General features: G+C 41.9%; 1 protein-coding gene and 1 long non-coding RNA gene across 2 annotated transcripts in view; one reads left to right on the forward strand and one right to left on the reverse strand.

The window, feature by feature from the left end:
* The window catches only part of AGPAT5 (1-acylglycerol-3-phosphate O-acyltransferase 5), a 33,684-nt gene extending 22,043 nt beyond the window's left edge, over window positions 1-11,641 (reverse strand). Inside the window, exons 1-3 of the mRNA XM_072142311.1 lie at window positions 11,167-11,641; window positions 1,448-1,514; window positions 103-218 (exon numbers count right to left, since the gene is read on the reverse strand). Coding sequence (XP_071998412.1) covers window positions 103-218; window positions 1,448-1,514; window positions 11,167-11,385 — 402 coding nt within the window. The 5' untranslated portion in view covers window positions 11,386-11,641. The remainder of the gene's footprint in view (window positions 1-102; window positions 219-1,447; window positions 1,515-11,166) is intronic.
* LOC140122002 (uncharacterized) lies at window positions 11,512-23,470 on the forward strand. Its single transcript, XR_011854238.1, has 3 exons — window positions 11,512-11,598; window positions 21,156-21,259; window positions 23,340-23,470. It is a non-coding gene; the product is annotated as an uncharacterized lncRNA (long non-coding RNA).
* The last annotated feature ends 3,511 nt before the right edge of the window (window positions 23,471-26,981 follow it).

The following is a 26,981-nucleotide window of genomic DNA, read 5'->3' on the forward strand; positions in this document are numbered from 1 at the left end:
GTAGCATAACAGTCCTTACTGGTCAGTACTGGAAAAACAACAACACTGAGGAACTGTGCTCCGGAGCTCAGATATCCCCCTTTCAAAGACTTATGTTGTTACCTGTGAGAAATACCACCCATACAAAGGAAGAAATTTCAGACCATCTTTCAGAACATATCGAACGTGGCCAAGTGCTTTTTGTTGTACAGCCATCATGTCCGCAACAATCCAGTCAACTGCCAAAAAGACACAAATAAGAAATCTTGAAATTATTGGAAGTATCTTGACAACACTTATTCTCTCAAAGCATTGCAAACCCTGTGAATGCAGCAGTATATTTTGGTAATTACAAGTCATTCCCAGTCCCTGTAAGTATTACAGTGGAGAGTTTTTCGTGCTTGCTCATCCAAAGGATGTTTATGCTTATATGTTACTTACTTATAAATGTTACATTTTCTATTTTTATAAAGCCACTCAACTTTCTTTCTTGTATTAACAGCACTCTAATGCGTCCACTTGATGGCTGCAAATGGAGGGTCATTTGACAAAGCACATCATTCAGGCTGTGTTCACAAGTGGCGTTACATTGCGTTGTGAAATGCAATATAACAGCTGAGCAGAGGAGATTATACAATGTAATTAGACAAAACATTAGCATTGACAAAACCCACTTTTAATGCAATCACTTTACTTTGAGTTATCAATCATTTAAAAGTATGTATACAAAGCTCAAATATTAAGGGGATGTTAAAACATGCATTAACATTGTGTTTTGTAAACGCAAATGTTAACAGCAATGAATTTAGGCAAATCTCCTCTTCTTAGATGTTGTATTGCGTTTCAAAACGCAACGTAAACTGCACATGTGAACGCAGCCTGCTCTATAGTAAAACACTGTGCAAGGAAACTAGCCTAGGCGCAGATGGCTAAATGATGCAAGTACATTGCAGGTTACGTCCATGCTATGGCGAAAGGCAAGAAACATTTTTATAGAATGGTTCTATTGCACATTATATTTTCAGATTATGGTCCATGTTGACAGACACAGGAATTACGGGGGGTCCCCTACTTACAGAACACCCAACGTACAGATGACCCTTAGTTACAAACAGACCTCTAGATTTTGGTCATTTACTCTACTTTAGCCCAAGGCTACAATAAACAGCAATAACAGTTATAAAAGGTGTCTGTAATAAGGATTTATTGTTAATCCTGGTTCTTATGACAACCCAACATTTTTAAAATCCATTTGTCACAGAGACCAAAATAATTTTGGTTGGGGTTACAATTATAAAATATACAGTTCCGACTTACATATAAATTCAATTTAAGAATAAATCTACAGACCCTATTTTGTACGTAACCCGGGAACTGCCTGTATAATGATGATACAAATAAGGCTAAGAGTATTGGTATAGAACTAGAGAACAAAATAGGTTAGCGTTTATTGGAACTAAATACCAACCTGTACACTGATGATTCGATAAATACAAAATGTTTTCTTTTTTTGGCAAATCTCCATATATTACTACCTGGCAAAAGAAAGAAAAGGATTTTAGTGTATGAAGGTCATCACCTATATATCAGGTGTAAAATGATCCTGGCAGTGAACGTGTTTACATGTCTCAACGTCTAGATGTGCGCGCTCCTGCCTAACCACCTGATACATACAAAATTGTGTCTCTAATAACAGGGTTGGAGGTTTCTATTATTATAAAGAGAGTGCTCACTGACAACTATATTCTATTGTAGCCTTCAGCAGACCAAATACTATAACCCAAAAGGCCTTTACATGTTACCCTTACACTTTCTATATATTCTATATTTTTGTAGGTGGTATCTGTAACTAGCATAGAGCAAAGCCATTACAATGCTTCAGCATTCAAGAAATACAGTAAATCAATCTTCTATTGTCAGATGTGAAGAATAAATGTTTAAAGTAACAGCAGAATGGCAAATCAAGTCGGGGTGGAAAAACAAAAATGTCTGGTAGTAACTATACCATCCTTTGGAGGAACATATATAAACACAACCACATACACGTCACCATCAACAGGAAAGTAACTTTTGCAATCAAAGGGTAAATCCTGCCATGTAGGTAAGGAATCAATAATAGAAAAGCATATCCAATAGGAAAGCCAAAGTTACAATCAAAAGCTGAAGACCCCACAGAACCAGTGGCTACGTGGACAAGCAAATCAGCTATACAAAGCAAGGAGAATGTCTAACAAATCTCCACCATTTTCGGGACCACTGAATATTACAAGGGTGTAAGTGGGATTTAGCCATCCACTGCAGCATCACCTTTTTAGACACTGACTAGTTTGAGAGCCACAGAACTCAAAAATTCTATTTTACATTGATGTTTGATGTCAGCATAGAAGGGATTACACATCAGAAAATGGTTAAAAGAGAATGCAAAGCAACTTGTTCCCGGCGGCTTTCGTAATGCAGAATAAACATTACAGCAAATTATTTGCTTGAGGTTGAAGCGACACAGACAGTGTAACCAGCACCTCCTGATAGCCAGGGCACTGACCTTTACCAAATAAATTCACAATACTGATAAAAGAAAAATTACATTTTCCACAGGAAAACTGCGCCTCAAACACCACCTTTAGGGTGCGCTCACACATGGCGTTGCTTCTACAAATGTGACTCAAGCAACCAGGGGCAGGCCTCAGCCCAATTGTGTATGCGCTAATGCAACACAAGTGCTATATGTGACCGCACCCCAAATTTAAGTCTCCTACAAGCCTTGAAAAATCCCAATGCCCTGCAAACCACCAGTAGTTGTAAGCATGGGAGGCCAACGTATGATATTTCCCTCTTTATGTGTTTTGCACATACATGACACATGATTACTCATTACTGAGTTTTCCAGCCTCAAGAATGGTCTCTGTCCGGCTGCTACAAGCTACAGAAAGCGTCAGGTGTTTAATTTAGACAAAAACCATGTGGAGTGAAGTGAGGAATACTATCCTCAGTATCAAACGTGCACAGTGCCAATACGTCTCATTAGTATTGTCCTATAACTACCTATAGCTTGGTTCATACCAGTTATTAGTTTTCGCTGTTTTTGTAGAAAACAAACAAACATAATAATAAAACACATAAGTTTCTAATGACTCACAAGCACAAGATTCTACCTTCCATTACTTTCATAATGGGAAACAAAAGTTTATGTGGCTGCCCCATTGTTCACCATCATAAATAAAGGAGGCATGGTGGAAGGTAGTGTACTGGGAATGCAAGTAGCGTATTTTTCAAACTATAAGGCGCACCAGATTATAAGGTGCACCATCAATATATGCCTGCTAAAATGCATATGTTCATATATAAGGCACACCTGATTATATGGCGCACCTGATTAAAAGGATGAATGACCAGCAGGCAGCAGACCTGTGCACAGTTCAAGGCAGCGGAAGTTCCAGGCAATCGTGTCTCCAGTGCGCAGAGCTCGGATCTCAGGAGTTATGGGCTGTTAAGGGTTAATGTTACAAGGATGATGCTGCAGGGGTTAAGCTGTCTCCCTCTCCCCCTTCTCAGGCAGGGTGTTAGTCCTGTGGAGTTCCCGGTGGCTCCCTTTCTTTCCCGTTACAGGCTGGCAGGTATAGGGGTAAAATTGCTTACTCAGACGGCCGATGAGGATTGCTGTGTGGTCGGCACTATGGTGCTGGTGGTACTGCTGGCCCTGCCAGTGTGGGGCGTTGTGCCTGGTGTTTAGTGCAGGATATTGCTGGCATGGAGCTCTTAAACGCTATACAGTATGTGTTGTCTGTAAGTACGATTCATATATAAGGCGCACCTTTGATTTGAGAAAATCAAAGGATTTTTTTTGCGCCTTGTACAGTTAAACAAATATAAATAAACCTTCATTTAACCCCTTAGTGACCAAGCTAATTTGCACCATGATGACCAAGGCCTATTTTTCAAAACCTGCATGTGTCACTTTATCTGGTTATAACTTTAGAAGGCTTTAACTTACCCAATTTTTAGTGAATTTGTTTGGTTGTACTTCAAGTGAGTGGGAAATTTTGGTTGATATATTTTGAATTTATTTATGGAAAAAAAGGTTAATTTGGTAAACATTTTGAAACAAATAGCTTTTTTTCAAACTGATAGTAACTAATTTGGGTAGTAAACCTAACATTTACCATATCTCAGCTTTGTGTTGGCGTCATTTTAGAAGTGTCCTGTTGTTTTATGACAACGCTAGAAAGATCACAAATTGAACAGAATTCTCTCAAATTTTGTAAGAAAATTTTTGAATCAATTATTTTAGGGACCATTTCAGGTTTTGGAAGTTCTTTTGATAGAAACTTGTCACATATCACCCCATTCTATTAACTTCACGCCTCAAACTATTCAAAACAGCAGGTAGAAAGCTTGTTAACCCTTTATGTATTTTACAGAAATTCAAACAAAATGAAGGTTTGATTCACTAATTAATATCATTAATTGCAAAATGTACCCACATTAACTGAATAAAAGTAGTAACACCTCATATGTGCACATGGTGAATCTCAAAAGGGAAGGAGCCATTGAGCTTTTGAGGACAGAATAGTTTTCAGGTGCCATGACGTGTTTGTAGAGCCCCTGAGGCCACGTTCACATGTGGCATTTTGAAAGAATCCAAAGGCTTCACCTACGATCGCATGTTTAGGTAGGCTTACTTTCCTTTCGCGTTTAGTTAACATGTTGGAAACACAAAGTTACCAAAATACATGATCACGAGTATTTGTAGACGTTTTATCATGTGGTATAGGGAGCATATTAACCCCTTGACGGGCTTTTTCCATTTTACTTTATCGCTCCCCACTTTCAAAAATCAATAACTTTTTTCCGTGTACAGAGCTGTGTGAGGGCTTGTTTTCTGCGTAACAAATTGTACTTCCTAGTGACGGTATTTCATATTCCATGCCCTGTACTGGGAAGTGGAACTATAATTCAAAATGCGGAAATATTTACAAGAACCAGCATTTGCACCATTTTCTTGTGGGCTCTGTTTTTACATCTTTCATTGTACACTCCAAATGGCATTTCTAATTTTTTTTTTGGTTGGGTATGGTCACAGAGATACCAAATTTATATAGGTTTTAATAGGTGTTAATAGATTTTAACAAGAACTAAAACTTTTTGTACCCCCAAAAAAGATTACCTTTCCCATATACTGACTCCAATAACTTTTTCATACATAGGAGTACGAAGTTGGCTACGGTGCCATTTTTTTCTGGGACAAGCTGATGTTTTTATTGCTACCATTTTCAGAACTGTGCGATCTTTAGATCAGTTTTTATCTGTTGCAAAATGGAAAGAAATGGCAATTCGGACATTTGAGCACATTTTTCCGTTACAGGGTTCGATTGGGAATTTTGGGACTTTGATACCTAATATGTTGTGTTTTTTACTTTCGGACAGTTTTTTAAATTATTTATGGCTTTATATGTGTTAGGGGCTTTTGGGACATTCTAACGAATTTTATTTTTTTTTTGTATTTACACTACCAGCATATGAACTAGTCATGTCATCACTAGTTCATACTAATGCACTGCAAGAACCATGTATTGCAGTGCATTAGAAGTGTCAGCCTATGTATCTGCATAGGCTGACAGGCATCTGCTTGGTCCAGCCAGGGGCTGGATCGAGCAGGCACATGTGGACCCTTCATTAGGTCCCTGGATGCGCGGCTGAGAAGATGCGATCGCGGGGTGCTGAGAGGAGAGGGAGAGAGCCTCTTCCTCCACATGTACATATATCCCGTGGTCACTACATTGACACAACAGCCTACGTTCAGATCCGGACTGTTAGAGCAGGGTCCAGGGCACTGCTCTTCCCTACACGGGGGGCCCATGCAGACCTTTGGTGAGGCCTTGCTTAGTGACCCCTTGGAGAAATCTGTATGGTCGATCACTAAGAAAACAATGAGGGAGATGTAACAATGTGGCACAGTTCAAAACTGTTGTGTTCTACTTTACAACTTTTTCAAATTTTCCTGACCACGCCCCCTTTTTACACAGGCAACGCCGCCCCTAAGTCGGACAAGTGTTGAAAAGAGGTCTAAAAGCCTCACTAAATGTGTTGGAAAACATTTTCTGGCTCACAATGAAAGAAATGGCTTAATACATCTCCCCCATTGTGAGCCAAATGCCCCTTTTCAACATTAAAAAAATTATTTTTAGTAACATGCATCAAAAGCAAAACCGTAGATTTAAGCTGAGTATTTTTTATAACATTTATTTTTACAAAATACGACATATTAATCAAAAAATGTTGTACTTAGCCATAAAAGTACATCTAAAGTTTTCAGACCATCATTTCATGAAATTTTTCTATAATTATGTTGTATATAATCGAGTATAAGCCGCGCTTTTCAGAAAAAAAAAATGTGGTGATAAAAAAAATTAACTCGGCTTATATTCGAGTTTATTAAAGAGAACCCGTCATGCAAAATAACCCCCTAAACTAAATATATTTTCATAAACTGCCATTAGAGAGCATTGCCTCTATCCCTTCATTGTCCCTCTACATGCCTGTAAACCTAAGCAATGAGGTCCTAAAGCTGTATGCAAATGACCTGTGAGATGTCCAATGAAGCATTAGCATATTCATGCTGTCCACTCTATTCATGAGTGGGAGGTACAGCCACACCCCCAGTGCTTGATTGACAGCCTGTATAATGATGTGAGGCTGTATAATGATGTGATGGCTCCATGTGCTTGCTGGAAGCCACGCCCCCTGCAGCCTGTGTGTGCATGTGTGTGTGTGTGTGTATAGGAGAGATACAGCAGCTCCAGGCAGCCATGTTACGGCAGAACATGTCAGATTCATGTGTAGCTGATGTCTGTGTCTCTCACCTGTATATTAGGAGGATGCAGCATGTCAGTAGATGACATACACACACTAACTATGCTTTACTATACATAACACACAGACATGAGCAGGGGGAGGAGAGGGGAGAGGTAACAGGGGTGACATCACTGCCTCTGACCATGTGACCAGCCTCATTTACATGATAAAGAATAGATGATTTTACAATGAATAATGCATGAAATAACTAGATAAAGGCTGGGATGGATCCTTGTGAACTGCTCCAACAGGTAGTAGTGACAGGACTAGTGACACAGACCTGATGACAGGTGTCCTTTAAAAAAAAAAAAAAAAAAGTGTACTCACCTTCTGATGCCCCCAACTCCCAGCAGTTCCATCGATGCTCCGGATTCGGCTCTGTGTCCCTGTGCGGTCTGTCGCTTATGACATGAAATCAGCCTTCTGACATTCTAGTGTGTGCACCGCCATCGGCACACACTATGTCAATGAGTGGCTGACGTCATGGTGTGTGTGAGGGACCACAAGGGGACACGAAGCCGAATCCGGAGCATCGATGGATAGAAGAGGACCTGCTGGGGGGCGTTGGGAGGTGACTACACATTTTGTTTTTGTTCATATAGGCTGGACATATGGGGCTGCTGGCTAGATTCTGGGGGGTATACATATAGTATAGTATACAGTAAAGCTAATTAGTCCTGGGCGTGTGCTGAAGCTTCCTCGTGTTTGGTTAATATATTTTTAGTAACATGAAAGGCAAAGATTCTGGGATTACAAGTTAAGATGATCATCAAGATATCTTGGGGCTCATAATAAATGTGTACAGGGCTCATTAAAATATACAGGCAGTCCCCGGGTTACATACAAGATAGGGTCTGGAGGTTTGTTCTTAAGTTGAATTTGTATGTAAGTCGAAACTCTATATTTTATAATGGAAGTTCTAGACAATTTTTTTTTCTTTTGCCCCAGTGACAATTGGAGTTTCAAAATTTTTGGTGTAATTGGACCAAGAATTATCAATAAAGCTTCATTACAGACACCTTACAGCTGATCATTGCAGTCTGGGACTATAGTAAAGCATCCAGAGAGCTTCACCAGAGGTCACAGTGAGCAGAGGGGTCCGTCTGTAACTATGGGTTGTCTGTAAGTCGGGTGTCCTTAAGTAGGGGACCGCCTGTATATGATCTGTATTTAGAAGGCCCTGGCTTCTTTATGTGTTCTTTTCAGTACATGCAACACTATGACTGGGGACAGGGGGTGCCAAATTTATTAATTGTTATCAAGAGTTATTATGACTTTCAAAGTGTGCACATTATACATTGTGACAAAGCAACCCCCCCCCCCCAAAAAAAAGCAAAATCGCAAAAATTGCTACAAATTAAACAAATTTATCATCCAGCATCTGACACCATAAATCTGCCACATTCCAAGACCATTAGTAAATCTACTATTGACTCCTCAGTCTCCTACGCCTACAAGAACATGTCCTACATGCTCTTCAGCTTCTGCACCTCTGTAACTGGCTCCTCAAGTCTTATGGAAAATGTCCTGTATAACCTTGAGCTACTGGACTTCTGTAACTAGCTTCATAATCCTTCAGTAATCTGCCCTGTATGTCCTTGAGCTTCTGCACTTGTGTAACCAGCTCCTAAAGCCTTCAACATTATGTCCTGTATAACCTTGAGCTCCATCACTGCCAGGAAAAAGACAAGGTTCTCATCCTTTTGCAGAGTTGCAAGGCAGTGACTTGGTGCTTCTTTTACTATATGTGGCAATATAAGACATGCAAAGGTTTGGTCTATTAGGTGGCTAATTTATGTAAGACACTGACCTAAAGTCAATGTGAAGAAGGTGATGTGGTAGCAGTACAGTGCGGGGATATAAGGCACCAGAGAGTGGGTACAGCACAGTGCAGGGATATAAGGCACCAGAGAGCGGGTACAGTACAGTGCGGGGATATAAGGCACCAGGGAGCGGGTACAGCACAGTGCAGGGATATAAGGCACCAGGGAGCGGGTACAGCACAGTGCAGGGATATAAGGCACCAGAGAGCGGGTACAGCACAGTGCAGGGATATAAGGCACCAGGGAGCGGGTACAGTACAGTGCGGGGATATAAGGCACCAGAGAGCAGGTACAGCACAGTGCAGGGATATATGGCACCAGAGAGCGGGTACAGTACAGTGCAGGGATATAAGGCACCAGAGAGCGGGTACAGCACAGTGCAGGGATATAAGGCACCAGAGAGCGGGTACAGCACAGTGCAGGGATATAAGGCACCAGAGAGCGGGTACAGTACAGTGCAGGGATATAAGGCACCAGAGAGCGGGGTACACAATATACACCTTAGGCTGGATTCACACGACTGCAAGGGGGGCGTATATACGGCCGATATACGTTCCCCATAGACGGCAATGGGCGCGTGGCGCCCTACAGGAGCGGTACGGTGCAGCACACGTGCGGCACCGTACCGCCCCGTACCCCGTGAAAAAATAGGACATGTCCTATTTTTTCAGGGCACACGGCGCTGTGCACCATGTATCCCTATGGAGAGGGGCGGGGTGAGCAGCGCTCTCCCCCTCCTCCTCTCCCCGTGCGTTGCCGTGTGCCCGCCATGCTACGGTACGGCAGGCACCGGTCGTGTGAATCCAGCCTTATATAGTAATTTGAAACACGTACAGGTCATAAATGAGTATATTACAGCATACACTACAACATGAAAGGGATACATATGCATCACTACTACATGTATAGGTGGTGTACAGGTGCCATACAAGTACACACCAGTAAACATTAGAAGATGTTCAGATGATATACAGGCACCAGATTTGGTGATGTTCATGTAGCACGCATGCAAATTACATGGTAACACAGAAGTAAGTTATAGTGTACATTACAACAGGTTAGGGTATGTAAATACTATAGCGTACACTAAGTGCTACAGTGAATGATTGCTGATCTAAGTAGAACACTTTCATAGTATAAAATTATTAACTGTTATTTATTATGTTTTCACAGAACCAGAACATATATGGGCACTGAGCAGCTACCAGGCATATACATGAATATGTCTATAGAGAGAGGGATGTATCTACTCTGGGGTACACAGCGTAATACTTCCTGGTGGTGTACAGTACCTGCATGTTTTAGTGAACACTGTTACACTTCCTGGCAATGAATAGGCAAAGGAATAGGCAAACTGAAATAGCAAATATCTGGTAGGGAACGCTAACACTAGTGACATACTGTTATACGGACCAGAACTCTTCCTGGTAATGAATGGACACTAATGAGGACATTATAACACATCCCGGTAATGAACTGACAGGGCACATAGTGTACACAATAACTCTTCCTGACAATGAGTAGCCACTACCCTTGTATCACCATGGACAATGTTATACTTCCAGGTAATGCAATGCAGTGACCAATGTGTAGGGTGTAGCAAGTCCTCTCCATGCCTTCCTGGCACTTTCCAGAGACTAGCCATATGCAAGGACATTATAACACTTCCCAGACACTAGCCATGTGCAAGGACATTATAGCACCTCCTGGCACTAGCCATGTGTATGGGTAAGGACATTATAACACTTCCTGGCACTATGTGCATGGGCAAGGACATTATAGCACTTCCTGGCACTAGCCATGTGCATGGGTGAGGACATTATAGCACTTTCTGGCACTAGCTATGTGCATGGGTGAGGACATTATAGCACTTCCCAGACACTAGCCATGTGCATGGGCGAGGACATTATAGCACCTCCTGGCACTAGCCTTGTGCATGGGTGAGGACATTATAGCACTTCCTGGCACTAGCCATGTGCATGGGTGAGGACATTATAGCACTTCTCGGCACTAGCCTTGTGCATGGGCGAGGACATTATAGCACTTCCTGGCACTATGTGTATGGGCGTGGACATTATAACACTTCCTGGCACTAGCCATGTGCATGGGCGAGGACATTATAACACTTCCTGGCACTATGTGTATGGGCGTGGACATTATAACACTTCCTGGCACTAGCCATGTGCATGGGCAAGGACATTATAACACCTCCTGGCACTAGCCATGTGCATGGGCGAGGACATTATAACACTTCCTGGCACTAGCCATGTGCATGGGCAAGGACATTATAACACTTCCTGGCACTAGCCATGTGCATGGGCAAGGACATTATAACACTTCCTGGCACTAGCCATGTGCATGGGCAAGGACATTATAACACCTGGGTGAGAACATTATAATGGTAATGCAGGTAATACAACCTTGCCAGTGCCACACGCTGTGCCCGAGAAAGTTGCCCTCCTGTGTCGCCCACCACCCCAGCCCACCCCTGTGACCCGCAGCGCGCCCTGACCTGCACCCCGGTGTAGTGCTGGAAGAAGAAGAGCACCATGCTCTGGTAGATGTTGTAGAGCCGGTCGTCCCCCCGCCGGTATAAGCTTTCGGGTAGCACGGCGCTCAGGGCCCTCCAGCATCCCCATGCCAGCAGGTAGGTGGGTGCAGTGCCCAGCATGATGGTGGCGGGGAGCATGTAGCGCAGCGAGTAGGTGTGCATGACCGCGGAGAGCAGCATGGTGCCGGCTCTGCCTCACACCCGGGGGAGACACTTTTGCCCTACACTGCACCTACTGACACCCGGCAACACGTGAGGGGGAGGGGCTGGGGTGGAGACCCCGTGCTGCTGGGGCACGGCTGACTATACAGAGCAGCTGCATTCCCCACACACAAGGAGCACATGTCCCGGAACCTGGTACTGAGAGAACAGGACGCCGGCTACTAGAACCGGGTCAGTAGCCTCACAATACGCTCAATGGTCACCGCAGGAAAGGCGGAGTGTCATGTGCAGGATTCTCAGCGGCATGACGTAGCACGTAGTAATTTCATAAGGCGCCATCTTGGTTACTGGCAAGGGCATTTTTGGAGGCTTTGAAAGATGTTGCGATGCAAAGATAAGGGAAGCAGTCACTAGTTGTAGGAAGTACAAGGACTTGTACCGGGGGGATGAAGGTTCAAAACCGGAAGCCAGTCAGGTCACTTCTGTGGCTCTAATACGTTACTACGGGAAGTTTTCATTATCAGGCGTACTATAGTATGTGTTTTGGACTTGTGGGAGTTAGCTGTCTGCTAAGCAGTCTAAGGCCCCTTCTACACTGGCGTTTTTCACGCGCGAGTTCTGCGCGTGCATTTGACGCGCAGAACTTGCATTGCACTCTGTCCCATTGTATTCAATGGGTCTTTCTTCATTTGCGTTGTTTTGCACGCGCGTGCTTGCGTTCGTTTGCACGCGCGTCAAAATCGCAGCATGCTCTATTTTTGCGATTCACGCGCATTTTTCACGCCCCATTCAAGTCTATGGGGACGTATCAAAAACGCATTGCACTCGCAAACATTGCAAGTGCAATGCGAGTGCAATGCGTTTTAAACGTAAGGGTTGCTAGGTGACCAGAATAACATTATTTCCCCTGCTCGCGAACGATCATTTAATTAAAAAAACACAATGAAGAACAGTGAAGAATAGAATAAAAACAGTGAACACAGGATCATTTAAGTGAAAAACACAGTGCAGAATAGATTACAGATGTTCGGCACATCTGCTTACTTGTCGGGAGATACGCGCGGAGCGGTGCGAACAAAATAGCATGTGAAGAACAATATATATGTGTGAAGAAGACATTGCAGATGTATGGAAACATCTGCAATGTGTTCTTTACACACATATATATTGTTCTTCACATGCTATTTTGTTCGCACCGCTCCGCGCGTATCTCCCGACAAGTAAGCAGATGTGCCGAACATCTGTAATCTATTCTGCACTGTGTTCTGCACTGTGTTTTTCTCTTAAATGATCCTGTGTTCACTGTGTTCACTGTTTTTATTCTATTCTTCACAGTTCTTCACATCTGCAAACTTGTCGGGAGATAATATACGCGCGCGGAACAGTGAAGAATAGATCGCAGATGTTTGCAACTTATCAGAAGACATTATTTTTCAATTAAATAAAACATTTTATTCCCGAACCTTGGTCCCTTTGAAAAAGTCCCATTGACTTAAAAAAACGCGCGTGAAAAACGCACCGAAAACGCAAAAAAACGCGAACAAAAATGAAACAAAAACGCAGCAAAAACGTCAGTTTTTCACGCATTGCACCCTGACGTGAAACGCAACGCTAGTGTGCAAGAGGCCTAACAGTCCCTTAGAAGTCAGGATCTATACTAATAAGCCCCTTGGCGAAGGCAGCAAGCCAAAACATGTGTCGGGGTGTCAGCCATCTGAGTGGACGCATGATACCCAATAGTTCAGGTATTAAAGGGAACCTGTCACCAGGAGACCCATTTTAGCACTCCCCCAGTCCCCACAGAGCATAGTACATACACTGTAAAGAGTTTTTGTATACTTGTCCCCTGGGCGTGGCTATAGAGGATCAGCTCCCTCCCCACCCTCTGGAAACCATTCCTACATGTGTCCTTTCCAAATATATGAAAACACTGGGCATTTTCATATATTTGAAAAGGACACATGGAGGAGCATTTTTCACAAGGGTGGGGGCGGAGCTGATCCTCTGTAGCCACTCCCAGGTGACAAGTACCTAGCCACACAGCAGATGCTAATGAAAGGTACCATATAACATATCTTATTTTCTGTAAGACCTATTTTTATACAGAAACTCTTTGGCAGGGTATGTACTATGCTCTGTGGGGACTGGGGGAGTGCAAAAAATGGTCCTGGTGACAGGTTCCCTTTAACCCCTCACCGACGCGTGCCGTACTAGAAAGGCGCGCCTCGGGTCCCGGTGCATGGAGAGGGCTCACAGGCTGCAAAGACTTACCGGTATCGCGGGTGTTTTCCCGCCGATCGCCGCTGGCAGTGCTGCCGGCGACTTCAAAAAGATGGCGCTGCAGGGCGCCACCATCTTGCTGAGGATCGTTGCTCCCCGTGACGTCTTCCGAAGACCCGAGGCTGACTCGTATTAACCCTATCATTACAATTTGCTATCTGCACATTGTTATGAGTGAGGAGGAAAATCCCCATATACTGCCATACTTTAGTATGGCAGTATATGATAGGATCGATCAGACAACCTAGGGTTAAAGTACCCTAGGGAGTCTGAAAAATAGTAAAAATAAAAAAAAGTTTTAAAAAAAATATAATAAAAAACCCTAAAATTCAAATCACTCCCTAGAACTGATATAAATATTAGTAAACTGTAAAAATCATAAACACTTTAGGTATCGCCGCGTCCAAAATTTCCCCATCTGTCAAAATATAATAAGGGTTTTTCACTGCGTTTAACCCTGTAACGGAAAATAGTACTTTTGTGCCATTTTGAGAAATATAAAAAAAATCAATAAAAAGTGATCAAAAGGTAGCACAGTCCTAAAAATGATAGCAATGAAAACGTCATCAAAAGTCGCAAAAATGACACCACCCACAGCTTTGTCCACCGAAGTATGAAAAAGATATTAACGCAATATTGTAATAGAATGTACGTTTCATAGTCTTTTGCTGTAATCCCAATTGCAATATATTGTATTATAATGTATGTAGTCTTTTTAAACATTTGTGTAGTTCTCAGAGCGGTCATGTGATTCGTAACACGGGCAATTAAAAACACACCTGTGCACATTCCGCGCTAGGTCATGATTAAGGAACTCTTCAGAAACGCGTAGACCTGTCAGCTGTGGCCATGTGTTTCCTTTTGTCTCTTTACATTGATGTTTTAACGCTGAAGAAATAAAGTTTGTTGTTTTGGATTTTTTGCTATTTTTCATAAACTGGTTGCAATTGTAGGAAAGATTATTGTGGTCAAGTACGGAGATATCCTGGATGAAAACTTCTTCCAGAGTGCTCTGGACCTTAGACTGTGCCATGCCACAATTATGCCTCTGAGCTCCTTGGGGAGTTTCTTAGAACACATGATTCTCATGTATTCTGATATAAGCCATGAGCTGTGAGGTCTTCTATTGACAGGGGTGCGCCTTTCCTATTAAGTCCAATCATTTTTTATTAAAGCTTGACTTTAATGAAGGAGGAGAACAATCTCAAGGAGGATCAGAAGGAAATGGACAGCATTAGAGTTAAATATGAGTGTCACAGCAAAGGGTCTGAAAACTTAAGACTGTGTGATATTTCAGTTTTTCTTGTTTAATAAATTAGCAAAAATATCTACATTTCTGAGTTTTTTTCTCTGTCTAAATGGGGTGCAGAGTGTACATAAATGAGCAGAAAATAACTTTTTTTGATCTTACCAATTGGCTGCAATGAAACAAAGAGTGAAACATTTGAAAGGGTCTGAATACTATCTGTACCCACTGAGCTGACGCCTGCTCAGTTAGTTACACTTGGGGCCTGCCTGGAAGTAACAATAAAGATATGACACTTTGATGCAATATATATACATATATATACATATATATATATATATATATATATATATATATATATATTACAATGTAGTGTGGTCTAGCATAATGCACCAAACAACCAGTATGTTCAAATAGGGTTCAGTCTGGGAGCCCTTTTCAAGCGTCCTTAACCCCTTAAAGGAAACCAACCATTTCAAATGGTGGGTGTAAGCTGTAAACACCGAGCACCAGCTGAGGGTGAGCTGGTGCCGATGCTTAGTTTCGTTAGTGTTAAAACCGCGGTATCGCGGTTTTAACACTTTTTAAACTCTATAGCAGAAGCTGCTTCGGTGCTGCGCGCGACCGTGCGCGCGCAACGCCTGCGGCATTTCCTATGTAGGCGTGCGCACGCAGCGCCGAAGCAGTTTCTGCTATAAAGTTTAAAAAGTGTTAAAACCACGATACCGCGGTTTTAACACTAACGAAACTAAGCACCGGCACCAGCTCACCCTGAGCTGGTGCTCGGTGTTTACAGCTTATACCTACCATTTGAAATGGTAGGTTTCCTTTAAGGACACAGCCTTTTGAACGAAAAAAAAAATTGTTTCGTCATTTTCTGACGTTAATAACTTTTTAATACTTTAGTTGTGTGAGGTGTAATTTTTTTGCAAGATGAGTTGAAGTTTTTATTGCTACCATAATTAGGACTATACAACCTTTTTATTACTCTTTGTTGAAATTTTTATTTCAAAGTGGTATTTCTGACATTTGGCCGCTATTTTCCATTAAGTGGTTAACCGCCAGAAAAAAAAAAGATTATATTTTTATAGATCACACATTTTGGGAAGTGCTGATACCTTACATGATATCTTACATGTTTATGATTTTATTTGTTAATTTTTATATCAGTTCTAGGGAAAGGGGAGTGTTTTTAACTTTTAGTATTTTTTATTTTTTTCTCACAATTTTTTTAGACCCTTACTTTAACCCTAGGCAATCTGATTCCTTCAACCATATGCTGCAATACTATTGTATTGCAGTTTATGGTGAATATGGTGAATTTGCTATACATATCTTCAGCATTGATAGGTTGGGGAGTCTTGCCAGTCAGTCATGGCAGCTGATATGTCACGGGGACTGACATTCAAAACTAAGATGGTGGCACCCACGCGCTGCCAACTTTTGACTGCTGCCTGCAATCAAATGGCTAGCACTGATTGTGGGTGTTAGCGGTGGGTGCTGCTGCATTATGCATTACACACCATGTCTGTATGAAGAGGGCTTACCGTATTTTCCGGACTATAAGGCGCACTTAAAAGCCTTGGATTTCCGTAAAAATCCTAAGTGCGCCTTATAGTCCGGTGCGCCCTATGTATGGCGCTGGGCACAGGGCAGCGGACCATACTTACATAGGTCCCCGCTACCGGAGACCGGAGATCTCCAGCGGGAACTGCAGACCACGCGGCATGAACAACTTCTGCCGCGTGGTCTGTAGTTCCCGCTGGAGATCTGCGGTCTCCGGTAGCGGGGACCTATGTAAGTATGGTCCGCTGCCGTCCGCTGCCCTCCTCCACCTTCCCTGCACCTTCCCCGCTCACCTTCCCCGCGTTCCCCGTCTCGGCGTCGCGTCTCAGCGTCGTGTCGCGTCGCGTCCCGTCGGGTCTCCGCCACGCCCCCGGACCTCCGCCACGCCCCCGCGCCTTATAGTCCGATGCGCCTTATATATGTAATTATTACATATATAAGGCGCATCGGACTAGTGCGCCTTATAGTCCGGTGCGGCTTATAAGCCGCAAAATACGGTAGTCCGTGAGCCCTCTTCATAAATCCTTAAAAGGTTATTTCCACGATGACAAGAATGTTGAATATACTCAGGATAACAAAGTAACATATCCTCTAATTCACTGCTATCAACAAAAATACGGCATTTTACAGAAATAATTTCAACCTGGCTTTATCAGTCCTGGTGTTTACAATTTGGTTGCCCCTGGATACAACCGTAAATCTTCTGACTATGGTGCTATTCTCATGAATAGCTTCTCTTGTCTGTACACTGAAGTGTTCTCTGCCTCCTGCCCTCCTCTCTGTATTACAAGACCAGCTCAGACACAGGCACAGTCAGCAAGCAGCGAGCAGAGAGTTACTCAACAAGCTGCAGACATATAAGATCTTTATCCAGGGGAGGAGAAGGGAGGCATATAGCAGAGCTGACTCTATGTGTGTGTGTTATAGGTGAGTTAGCAGAGCTGAGAGTGTCATTGTGTGTTATATCTATCTCATGGATCTCCTCATCTCTGATCTGTCTCATTTCTCTTTTTCTATGTAATATACTAGTAGAACGTTAAGAACCTAAATAAAAGTGTAGTCAAACCTGTAGCCTAATCATCTAAGGAAATTGTCAGCACACAGCATCTCACAGCATTAGAGGGATCATAATGTATCTGCTTAGAGAGTCCCTGCCCACACTCTGGAATTTTACACTGACTATCACTAAGTCATAGGAGCTAAAACAGCAATAAATGTGAGTCAAATTGTAAGGGGTTAAAAATGATCTTTATTGTGTAAATATCACTAAGGGATTAAAATTTGAGAACCTTCTTTGTTGGGCAAACCCCTTTAAGTTAGCTGAATTCAGTGATGAATTTAGTAGGGAAAATAAACACCTCTCTGTGGTTATGAATAAATGCATGCTGTAGGGGCTGCTGCACATTTTCTGGGGAGCTTTCTTGCTAGTCACCATGGTTGCAGAGACATCCATCCCAGGAACGGACCATTGCTGTCATAGAGGAGGTGCTGGAGTAGAGCAGTAATCAGTGTCAGAGAAGCTGCTTTGTATGTGTACAGTGTGATCTCGCAATGCCCAGCTATCACAGAGTTTGCACAGGTCCTGTCAGTTTTTCTTGGCACACAGAACAGAGCTGACAGGAACCAAGAGTGTGTGCTGAAGAAGAGCAGGAGATAGATACCAGCAAAGAGGGACTAAGGAGCTGAGGATATGTTCTTAGCAGATTATTCACAGCAATCATTGTGGCACTTATTTATTAACCCTCGGCAATGAGCATGTTATGTAGCAGTAGCCACCTAGGCAAAATATAGTGGTAGCCACCTAGGCAACGATCATGTAATATAGTGGTAGCCACCTAGGCAACAATCATGTAATATAGTGGTAGCCACCTAGGCAACGATCATGTAATATAGTGGTAGCCACCTAGGCAACGATCATGTAATATAGTGGTAGCCACCTAGGCAACAATCATGTAATATAGTGGTAGCCACCTAGGCAACGATCATGTAACATAGTGGTAGCCACCTAGGCAACGATCATGAAATATAGTGGTAGCCACCTAGGCAACAATCATGTAATATAGTGGTAGCCACCTAGACAACGATCATGTAATATAGTGGTAGCCACCTAGGCAACGATCATGTAATATAGTGGTAGCCACCTAGGCAATCTGCATGTTCTATAGCAGTAGCCACCTAGACAACTTACGGTATCTTGCGAAAGTATTCATCCCCCTTGAGCTTTTCTACCTTTTGCAACATTTCAGGTTTCAAACATAAAGATATAAAATTGTCATTTTTTGGTGAAGAATCGACAACAAGTGGGACCCAATTGTCAAGTGGAACGAAATTTATTGGATATTTTAAACTTTTGTAAAAAATAATAAACTGTAAAGTGGGACGTGCAATTATTATTACAGTTCAGTGAGGATCTCTGAGGGTGCAGTCACACGTTACAGTTAAAACTGCATCGCAATCAGTTTGCAGTTTTGTTAATTGAACAGGTGAAAGGCATTTGTGGAACAGGTTTCCCCTTCAAAATCAAATTCACTCATTCAGTTCATGTCTGCTCTCTGTATAACTGCACCTGCTCTCTGATAGTCTCAGGGTTCTGTTTATAGGGCAGAGAGCATCATGAAGACCAAGGAACACACCAGGCAGGTTCGTTATATTGTTGTGGAGAAGTTTATAGCCAGATTTGGGTACAAAAAGATTTCACAAACTTTAACCCCTTAGCAGGGACGTAACTTGAGGGGGTGCAGAGGGTGTGGTCGCAACCGTTCCATAAGGTCTCACTTTCCCATATGAGAAGATTAGTACTATAAACCATACGTTATAGTCGGGGCCCTGGCACAAACTTTGCACTGGGGCCCAAGTTACGCCACTGCCACATAGTGTTGGCCCATACAGATTTCTTCATCGGTCACTAAGGGGCGTTAAGCTAGGCTGACGGCTTAGTGATGGTTTGAGCCTGCTTTTCTTCAGCAGGAACAGGGCAGTTGGTTAAAATTAATGGGAAGATGGGTGGAGCCAAATACAGGAGGTTTTCTGGAAGAAATTTCGAATTTGGGCGCTATTTTCCACTAAGGGGTAGAACGCAGTGAAAAAAACTTTATTATATTTTGATAGATCGGGCATTTGCGGACGCGTTGATACCAAATGTGTTTATGAATTTTACTGTTTATTAATATTTATATCAGTTCTAGGGAACTGGGGTGATTTGAATTTTTAGATTTTTTTATTATCATTTTTTTTTTAACTTTTACCATTTTTCAGACTCCCTAGGGTACTTTAACCCTAGGTTGTCTGTATGACCCTATCATATACTGCCATACTACAGTATGCCAGTATATGGGGATTTTACTATTCATTCATTACAATGTGCTGATAGCCTTGGTTCTTCGGAAGACCCAAGGCTGTCATGGCGAGGGATCGCCGCTCCCCGATGACGTTACGGGGAGCAATGATCCGCAGCAAGATGGCGGTGCCCATGCGATCGTTGGGAAAACACCCACGATCGCTGCTAGCACCGATCGCGGGTGTTACCGGTAAGCCTTTGCTGCAATATGCTGTAATCACAGCAAATGGTGGAGTTACAAAGTATTCATTAAAGGGGGCTGAATAATATTGCACGTCCCACTTTTCAGTTTATTAGTTTAAACTTTAAATTTTGTCCCACTTCTTGATTCTTCGCCAAACTATTACAATTTTATATCTTTATGTTTGAAGTCGGAAATGTGGCAAAAGGTAGAAAAGTTTAAGGGGGCTAAACACTTTCACAAGGAACTGCACATGTTACATAGCAGTAGCCAGCCAGGAAACCTACATAGCAAACCTACCTATAGCAAACAAAGTCAGAGTGTTATAACATACCATCATTGTTGTTTTGGTTATTTACCTCTGTGCTCCAATTTATGGAGCAAAATAGATTTTATATATGTGTGTGTATGTATATAAAACCAACCAACAAACAACTGAAGACACGCCTGTGCTGCTTCAGAACATGACAATATACACCTCAACTGCTAAAGAACCTTGTAATCCTTGAAAATGTAATCCCTTGCTGCACCTATTCCCATTCTTTCATTTGCTATGGCTTATTTATTGTTGCTGTGACTTATCATTGACTCCTACTGCCTACTCGTGATGGCCCCACCTACAGAAAAATTGGTGCTTCATTAGATTTTTTTCCAGGGCCATTTAAAATTCTAAGATTATTGGCCCCACAATAGCCAATAGTCACAGTGCCTGGTCCACATAGCCATTAGTCATATTACCTGCCCTCACAGTAGCCAATAGTCACTACACCTACCCAAGTAGCCACTAGTCACAGCTTTTGCTCCCAATAGCTAGTGGTCACAACACCTACCCCCCAGTAACTACTAGTCACAGCGTCTCCCCAATTAACATAGTCACAGTGCCTGGACTCAGTAGTCAAAGCGCCTGAACTCAGCAGTCACAGACCTTGCCCCTAGTAGTCGCAGTGCTGTCCCTAGTATCTAAAACAGTCATGGCGAACCTTTTAGCGGCCGAATGCCCAAACTGCAACCACAAACCCCCCTTATTTATTGTGAGGTGAGGTTTTTGCCAAACTAAAATTAAAGAAGTAACTTATTGCTCCATGTTCTTCAACACTTTCAATCATATTGGCTTCCTGAGGACACCAACACAGTAGAAAAAAAGATGGAAAATTTGCATCATTTTACCTTCTTTTCAGTATCCCTCTGTACACAGAGAATCGTGGGGCCAGCAGGAGGTCCTCCAAAGATAATTCAGCCCTGTCTACTCATTCTCCCTCTTCCTACAGTCCCAAGTAACAAAGTAAGTATCAGTTTAATGTCGGACAAAGGGGGCACGTTGGTACTCATGGACAAAGATACTTACTGCTCCCAGATTTTGTCTATGCTCTCAGATGATGTTGTATATAGGAGATTAATGCAAAATCTCACTGCAGTCTTCAAGAAAAAAATATTTCAATTACTTGAAGATGGATTTTCTATGGGTTTAATTACATCCAAACAAAAAGATTACTTATGTCATTCCAATCATACATGGTTTACCCAAAGAGCATATTTCCACCCCCCATGTGACCCATTAAATCTGGTCTAGGTTCTCTCAGTGAGAAATTATGTGAGTGGTTGGATAGTTTACTCCAACCACTAGTAGTAAGGGTCCTGGGTTATCTACAGGATTCCTCGGACATATTAAGGAATCTGGGTCAACATATGTGGACCGAGAACCATTATTGGGTGAGATGCGATGTTTTCTCCCTTTACACTTCCATCCCTTACACTGTGGCAATGAAAGCCTTGGAATTCCATCTGAACACTTACAGCAATTGCACACAGGATTTAAAACAATACATCATGGAAGTTACTCATCATCTAATGTCACATAACTATTTCTGTATTTCTTTTTACAGACTCAGGGAGTCCCTATGGGGGCAAAATATTCGCCCTCATTAGCAAATTTAGTTATGTCATGGTGGGAGATGCAGTATATCTGTACGGAAGAAAATCCTTTCCTGTCAAATATTGAGTGGTATGGCAGGTACATCGATGATCTCCTCCTAATTTGGAGGGGCGATGTATCTGCCCTACCCACATTTATAACATATATTAATCAAAATGATTATAATCTCTGTTTCATACATTACTCCCATGAATCTAACGTCACATTTTTGGATTTAAAGTTACACGGACAAACAGGTAAACACATTACCTCCACCACATATAGAAAACCCACAGCAGGGAATACGATTTTTCATTTTAATAGTCAACATCCAAAGCATACTGTTAAGTCAATTCCTGTGGGAGAAATGACTCGCAGTAGAAGAAACTGCAGTTCGGATTTGGATTTCCAGAAGGAAGCCAAAGATATTTCCTACAGATTGTCACGAAGAGGTTATCCACAATGGACACTAGACAGGGCGTTCAATATAACCAGCAAAAAAGATCACAGCTCACTACTACATAAAAAATCAAAGCCCACTCATAGTGGGGAAGACAACACCACCCCAGTACAGTACAGTACAGTTCTCAATTTCATAAAATTAAATTATTGTCAAATACCTTCCTTTATTATTTGAAGACGACAAACTTGAAAATATTCTTGGTAGTGGTTGCAGGGTAGTGGCTAGAAGAGGATGCACACTCGGCAATATTTTCAGGTGTGGGTCAAGACAATGTCGCACTTGCAATTTTATTGTACCTGTCAAATCCTTTTGCAATACCGCAGGGGACAAGACATTCAAAATCAAACAACTTCTTACATGTAACAGCTTTTACGTCATATATGAGATTAGGTGCACCTCATGTAACATTATGTACGTGGGTTGCACAACACGAAAATTTTAAACGAGGATACTGGAACATGTAAATGATGTTAATGGCAATGAATGCAGAAACATTAGTGGAGCATCTGCCCATTTTCGGAACCAACATGATAAATCAACCAATCATTTTTCGGCTTTTATCATTGAAAAAGTTCAAACAACTAGAAGGGGCGGAGACATTAAAAGACTCCTTTTAGATAGGGAAGCCTATTGGATCATGCAATTAAATACCATGGCTCCCAGAGGCATGAACATCAGGAATGAGTTAATATTGCATTACCATTAGTCTATTAATTTAAGGAGTCTTGCCCATAATTGTTTTTGTGTTTTTGTGTTTTTTTGTTGTTTCTGCGATTTGTTGCCATTTTTTGAGGTTTTTTCTTGGTTCCTCCCCCCCTTTTTCTTGTGTGTTTTTCTGTTTTCCTGCCTTGTCTTTTTTTCCTATGGCATTTTTTCAAATTTTTTTTCCATATTTGCTGTATTTAATGTCAATAACATTGTTTTTAACATACCTTACTGTGATTTTATCTTTCATAAATGGAACTTGTATGTCTTTTTTCAATCAAGGACACGATCAACACAAACGCGACAGCTCCATAACAATTGATTACTTACCGCAAGCGATCTTCAACTTCTTGCTGTCACTTCCGTTTATGATCATGTGATCGGGTTACCTTGACTACAACGCAACTATGCCAGTTTTGGATCACGTGGTTCCCATGCTGAGTGCACCGTTGTATCCGGCCGTCTAATTGTGATACACGCCCCTTGAAGGTGTGATCTAATCCTCACCTGTGTCCCACATTCACTATAAAATGTTTAACCCCTTAAGGACGCAGGGTTTTTCGGCTCATTTCTCGCTCTCCAACTTCAAAAATCCATAACTTTTTCATTTTTACGTGTACAGACCTGTGTGAGGGCTTATTTTGTGCGTAACAAATTTTACTTTCCCGTAATGTTATTTATTTTAACATGCCCTATACTGCGAAGCTGAAAAAAAATTCCAAATGTGGAAAAATTCTTGTGGGCTCAGTTTTTACGACTTTCACTCTTCGCTCCAAATAACACGCCTACTTTATTCTTTGGTTCGGTGCGATCGCGGTGATAACAAATTTTTGTAGGTTTTATTGTGTTTTAATACATTTTCAAAAATTAAACGAATGTGTACAAAAAAGAAAAAAAAAATTTTGCCATCTTCTGATGCTAATAACTTTTTCATACTTTGGGGCACGGAGATGTGTGAGGGGTCATTTTTTGCAAAATGAGGCGATGTTTTCAATGCTACCATTTTGAGGTCTGTGCGACATTTTGATCATTTTTTATTTCATTTTTTATGTTATGTAAAAAGGTGTAAAAGTCGCATTTCGGACATTTGGGCGCCATTTCCCGCCTCGGAGGTCACCGCCGCCCGTAACCGTTTTTATATTTTGATAGATCGGGCATTTTGGGACGCGGCGATACCTAATATGTTTGTGATTTTTACTGTTTATTATGTTTTATATCCGTTCTAGGGAAAGGGGGGTGATTTGAATTTTTAATATTTTATAAATTTTTTTTATTTTTTAAACTTTTTTTTTCTTTTTTTTTCACTATTTTTTAGACCATCTAGGGTACATTAACCCTAGATAGTCAGATCGCTCCTATCATATACTGCAATACTTCTGTATTGCAATATATGGCATTTTTGCAGCTCATGGCTCATTGGCCACTAGCTCATTGTAACGAATCTGCAGATGCCAGATAGTCTCAGGTCAAACGAAGACCTGTGGCTACCTGCAAGCACCGACCGCGGTTATTAGCAGTGGGGGTTTGCTGCAATATGCAACAACCCCCACCTCTGTATGAAGAGGACTCAGCCCGTGAGCCCTCTTCATACATCCCTTATACCTCTGCGCCGTAGAGCTACGGCGCAGAGCGTTAAGGGGTTAATGTTACCATTCTATGTTATCCATGATTAAGGGCGCAACTGGCACCTGAAACGCTTTGGAAATTACACAATGCTATGTTCAATAATTTCTATATGACTTCAATAAAGAAAGTTTTTATCTGAAAACAACGCCTGACCTTGGTGGATTGAAGCTGGATCAACGAGATTGCTACTGACCAGACTCAAGTGGAGTGAGGTTCCGTGCTCTCCACCCAATTGGCGGTTCATATACGTGGTAGGAGCTGATACCAAGTTTTTACACAAAGTATCAGTTTAATGCATGACTGAAAGCAGCATCTTGGAACTGCAAGAAGATTCTTTGAGTAGTGTCTGGTGTGCTGGCCTCTAGCACCCGTGCCATAGGTTCGCCACCACTGATCTAGAAGCTATAAAACTAACAAAAACTATTTCAATTTCATATCTTGGTGAATGTACTATCCTGTATAAAACAAACTCTTAAACAGATTTAAACTTGATCTTAGTCAAATGTTTCCCAGTGTAATCATGTTCTTTGATTCATGAATGCTCCTACTGTCAGCAGAATCATTGCCAGGGAAGCAGGAAGATACAGCATGCTCAATGTGTTTCAACAGTTATTTAGCTGATGTCACCCCCTTTTTGGAATCCCAATCAAGCACAGCAGTAATTTTGGCATGTGTGACCCAGGCCTAAGATAGTTCCGCTTCAAATATACTTTCACTACATAAATGAGCTCTCAGGTTTACAAAATACAGACTGTGCTGATGATTACATTAGTAAATGAGGTGCAATAATACATGTCCAAATTTAACAGGAGGTAAAGATTTAAAACAGATCAGCAATTACTAATTAGAGACAGCAATTAGTTCTATAGCCACATATTTCCTTCAGTCATTTTTTGCTTGAAATCATATGGGTGCAGTATTTATAATGATAATTGGAGGTCATGGAAAAGTTGAAGTGTGTGGTAAGTTGTAATGTGAAACTTAGTGTAAATAACAGTTGTACATATAGATCATACTTCTACTATTTGAGGTTTTTTTTCATGTTTACTTGTGCATTTCATTTACTCCAAATGAAAAATCATGAAAACTGGAAAGTATTGCTTCATAAGCTTTGATATGGACCAAGTAAAATATTAATATAAGAGGAGGAGATGAGAAAGAAGGAGACATGGTGGAGAGGGGGATTTATCAGAAGTGCCTGAGAGCAGAACTGTTCTAGTTGCCCATGGAAACCAATCTGATCTCAGCTTTCATTTTTCCACAGCTGTTTTTAAAGGGCATCCACCACCAGGAAATTTGGGCAACTAGAAAATTCTACTCTCAGACTCTTCTGATAAATGTCCCCCATGGAGTACAGATTATGCAAGAGAGGGGGGGGGGGGAGAAAGAGAAGGAGTGGAACATGACACTAGAGGCAGTGTGAAAAGGAAAGGGTGTGGAGGCTTTGTGGCAAAGAGGGAAATATGGGGTACAGACCTTGAGAGGAGGTGGGTGTCATGGGTGTACGGGCTGTTTGAGAATGAAGGGAAGGGTATATGGGCTGCAGGCAAGGTGGACATATGGTTGAAAGTAATGTGAAAAGTGGGTGACATTTAAGTTCTGAGTATGTGAGAAAGAAGGTAGGGGAACTTTGATGTGTAGGCTATATGACGGGACATAAGGGTGCAGGCTCAGGAGAGTCCCTGCAGTAACTTATGGTCATCCTTATAATGCAGTGATGGCGAACCTATGGTACGAGTGCCAGAGGTGACACTCAAAGCTCTTTCTTTGGGCACTCAGGCCTTTGACCCTAGTGCAGAGTTCACCAAACAGGACTAAATTCACCAAATCTTCCTGTAGTCCCAGGAAACTTAAGTGATGCTACTCTCAGAGCTATTTTAAAGCAATACTTTATTGGCTGTTTGGGAAAAGTACGAAGGTGTTGATAGAACTGCATTATCTTTGGAGATCATCCTGCTGGATCCACCATTCTTTCTGTACAGAGAGACCCTGCAGAGAAGCTGCAATGATAGTCTGAATTGGCCCTCCTTCTTTCAACTGTATATGTGGCCTCAGGGGCCGATACGATTTAAAGATGCTGAAGAACAGGTAGCAATAAGTTACTGCTTAAAATGCAATGTGGGCACTTTGCGTTAAATGAGTGGATTTTGGTTATAGTTTGGGCACTTAGTCTCTAAAAGGTTCGCCATCACTGTTATAAAGGATCTCTGCACCTACATTATAAATACCTTGTTTATTGTATAAATACCTAGTCTTGTTATTTTTATTTATTTCTACTGGGAAAAGGGGATGGGTGAT

This window comes from Engystomops pustulosus, chromosome 3 (genome assembly GCF_040894005.1).
Source record: "Engystomops pustulosus chromosome 3, aEngPut4.maternal, whole genome shotgun sequence".
NCBI lineage: Eukaryota > Metazoa > Chordata > Amphibia > Anura > Leptodactylidae > Engystomops > Engystomops pustulosus.